Consider the following 2,025-nt stretch of genomic DNA (forward strand, 5'->3'; position numbering starts at 1 on the left):
ATCTATCTATCTATCTAAGTACCTGTCCCAGTCCATCCCCCTATAGCTCTACATCTGACTGGGTACATTCGGTGCAAGGTAAGAATAGTAAGAAAGACTTGAGTTTTCTTTCTGTCGAGCAGCTTCCCGTCCTCACTTACCCTTTGCACGCAGGTGTCTGTACACCTCAAACAGAGCTGGTAACTTCTCCTGTTGCAAGACAAAAGAATCTGGCGAAAAAGCCAGCACACAATTTGAGAAGGAAAACGTCTATATTCCACTCTCTAAAAGAAGACTACCCGAAGTAAACTTGAAAGTACGAAACTGCAAGAAATACAATACAGCATACCCCCTGCGTAAGTTAGTCTAGGTATCTCGAAATCTCAAATCGGATAGACTGGAGAATTGATACACATAGTTGGACTTCGGAAAGAAGTTCTATAGGTTTGAGTCTAAGACGTTATGATAAGACGAAGATGAGTAAGATGCAGACCTAGAGAAGAGCCATGTAAGAAATTCATTTATCTGTATATATATATCTATCTGGATGTATGAGTCCCGGTATTCAACGGATAGAAAAGAACGACATATGCAAGTGCTGCCTTTCTCGGTGTATATCCTACATCAGCAAAGACGTCTACACATACGTACGTACCGTGCCAAAGCTGGAGAAGATATAAGACCTTCCGTTTAAGCCGCTATACGCAAATTAACAGAAAAAGAGGAGGAAAAAGACTTCGAACAAACCCGCGAAGAAAAGCAAAATCCGCCCCGTTCCAAAAGTGTGGACGGCGGATTTTGCTTTGCTTGGGAACTCAATGATTTTCATAGCAACCCGCCGCCCATGCGTACATACACCCCCGTGCCCATGCGTACATACACTCCCGTGCCCATGTGTACATACACCCCAGTGCCCATGCGTACATACACTCCCGCTGCTCAGGCAGGCTTACACACCAGTGCCCTATGCAGATACAGTGTCCTGTCTCTACTTCTCTATGCCTATCAGTTCAGTTTCCTCACACTTTCACATATGCAAATCCGACGTCTCCCTGGATGTACGCAACGTACCTGCAATGTGGTATGTCTAGTTGAAGGCAATGTGAGTCTGCAGCCTGTGTGGGTACATGATGTATATGTATACCAAATCTATGTCTGCAAGTAATGCAACTGTGTATGTACTGCTGTCTGTGTGTGCTCTCCCTCGACAGCGTCTGGACATACGCAGGCAAATCCACGTGTGAGCCTGTATGTGTATATACCCCCCCCACATCAGTGTGAAGAAGAGAAGATCGATCAGAGAAAGGAAAAGGAAAGAGTAATTCATATAGATTTCCTTACGTGTAAGTGAGGATCTGTGGCAACCCCTGGATTTGCATAGGTTCTGCAAGACAAGAAAAACGTGAGAGAAAGCAGGCGAGAACGGAGATCTTGTTCACAGTTCTCCTCTTCCTGTCCTCTTCATCCTACCTTCTTCTTCTCTTTTCCTGTCGCCCAGGAACGGCTTAGGGTCTTATTATGTATACCTCTCTAACGTTACTTTATTTTGTGTTCTGTCCTTTTCTTTCGTCTCAGATCACGCGACTCATTCAAGGCTGAGAAGTGAGGGAAGTGTGTTTTCTGCGGCTCTTCTTCTTCTCATGCCTTTTCTTCTTTCTTTCTCCGCGAGAGAGTTTACTTACCCGTTAATGAATTTATTTATTTTACTCTTGACATCGCGAGAAAGAGATTTCTTCAACGTCGTCTGCAGGGCGCATGCATTCGAAGAAGAAAAAGAAATGAGAAGACACAAGCTAGATGGAATACACCCCCCAGCGAGATTTTCCGAACAAGACTCTGACCGGTTGACAAGATCCAAGAGTGTCTCCGCTTCTCACGAGAGGCCAGTATGCAAAATGATACAGAGATCGACGTCGCTAAATCTAGAATAGGTCCGCAGGCAGATAGATAGAGAGATAGACAGATATATAGATAGAATAAAGATACATAGGGACCTAGATAGATTAAAGATAGGTGGCTGAGAGCCATATATATATATATATACAT

General features: G+C 44.0%; 1 protein-coding gene across 1 annotated transcript in view; it reads right to left on the reverse strand.

The window, feature by feature from the left end:
- The window catches only part of CSUI_006585 (transmembrane), a 10,495-nt gene that overhangs the window by 7,931 nt on the left and 539 nt on the right, over positions 1-2,025 (reverse strand). Inside the window, exons 2-5 of the mRNA XM_068066741.1 lie at positions 1,662-1,723; positions 1,321-1,363; positions 635-677; positions 141-209 (exon numbers count right to left, since the gene is read on the reverse strand). Of these exons, the coding sequence (XP_067921284.1) occupies positions 141-209; positions 635-677; positions 1,321-1,363; positions 1,662-1,723 (217 nt within the window). The remainder of the gene's footprint in view (positions 1-140; positions 210-634; positions 678-1,320; positions 1,364-1,661; positions 1,724-2,025) is intronic.

Source organism: Cystoisospora suis (assembly GCF_002600585.1).
Source record: "Cystoisospora suis strain Wien I chromosome Unknown contig_3356, whole genome shotgun sequence".
Taxonomy (NCBI): domain Eukaryota; phylum Apicomplexa; class Conoidasida; order Eucoccidiorida; family Sarcocystidae; genus Cystoisospora; species Cystoisospora suis.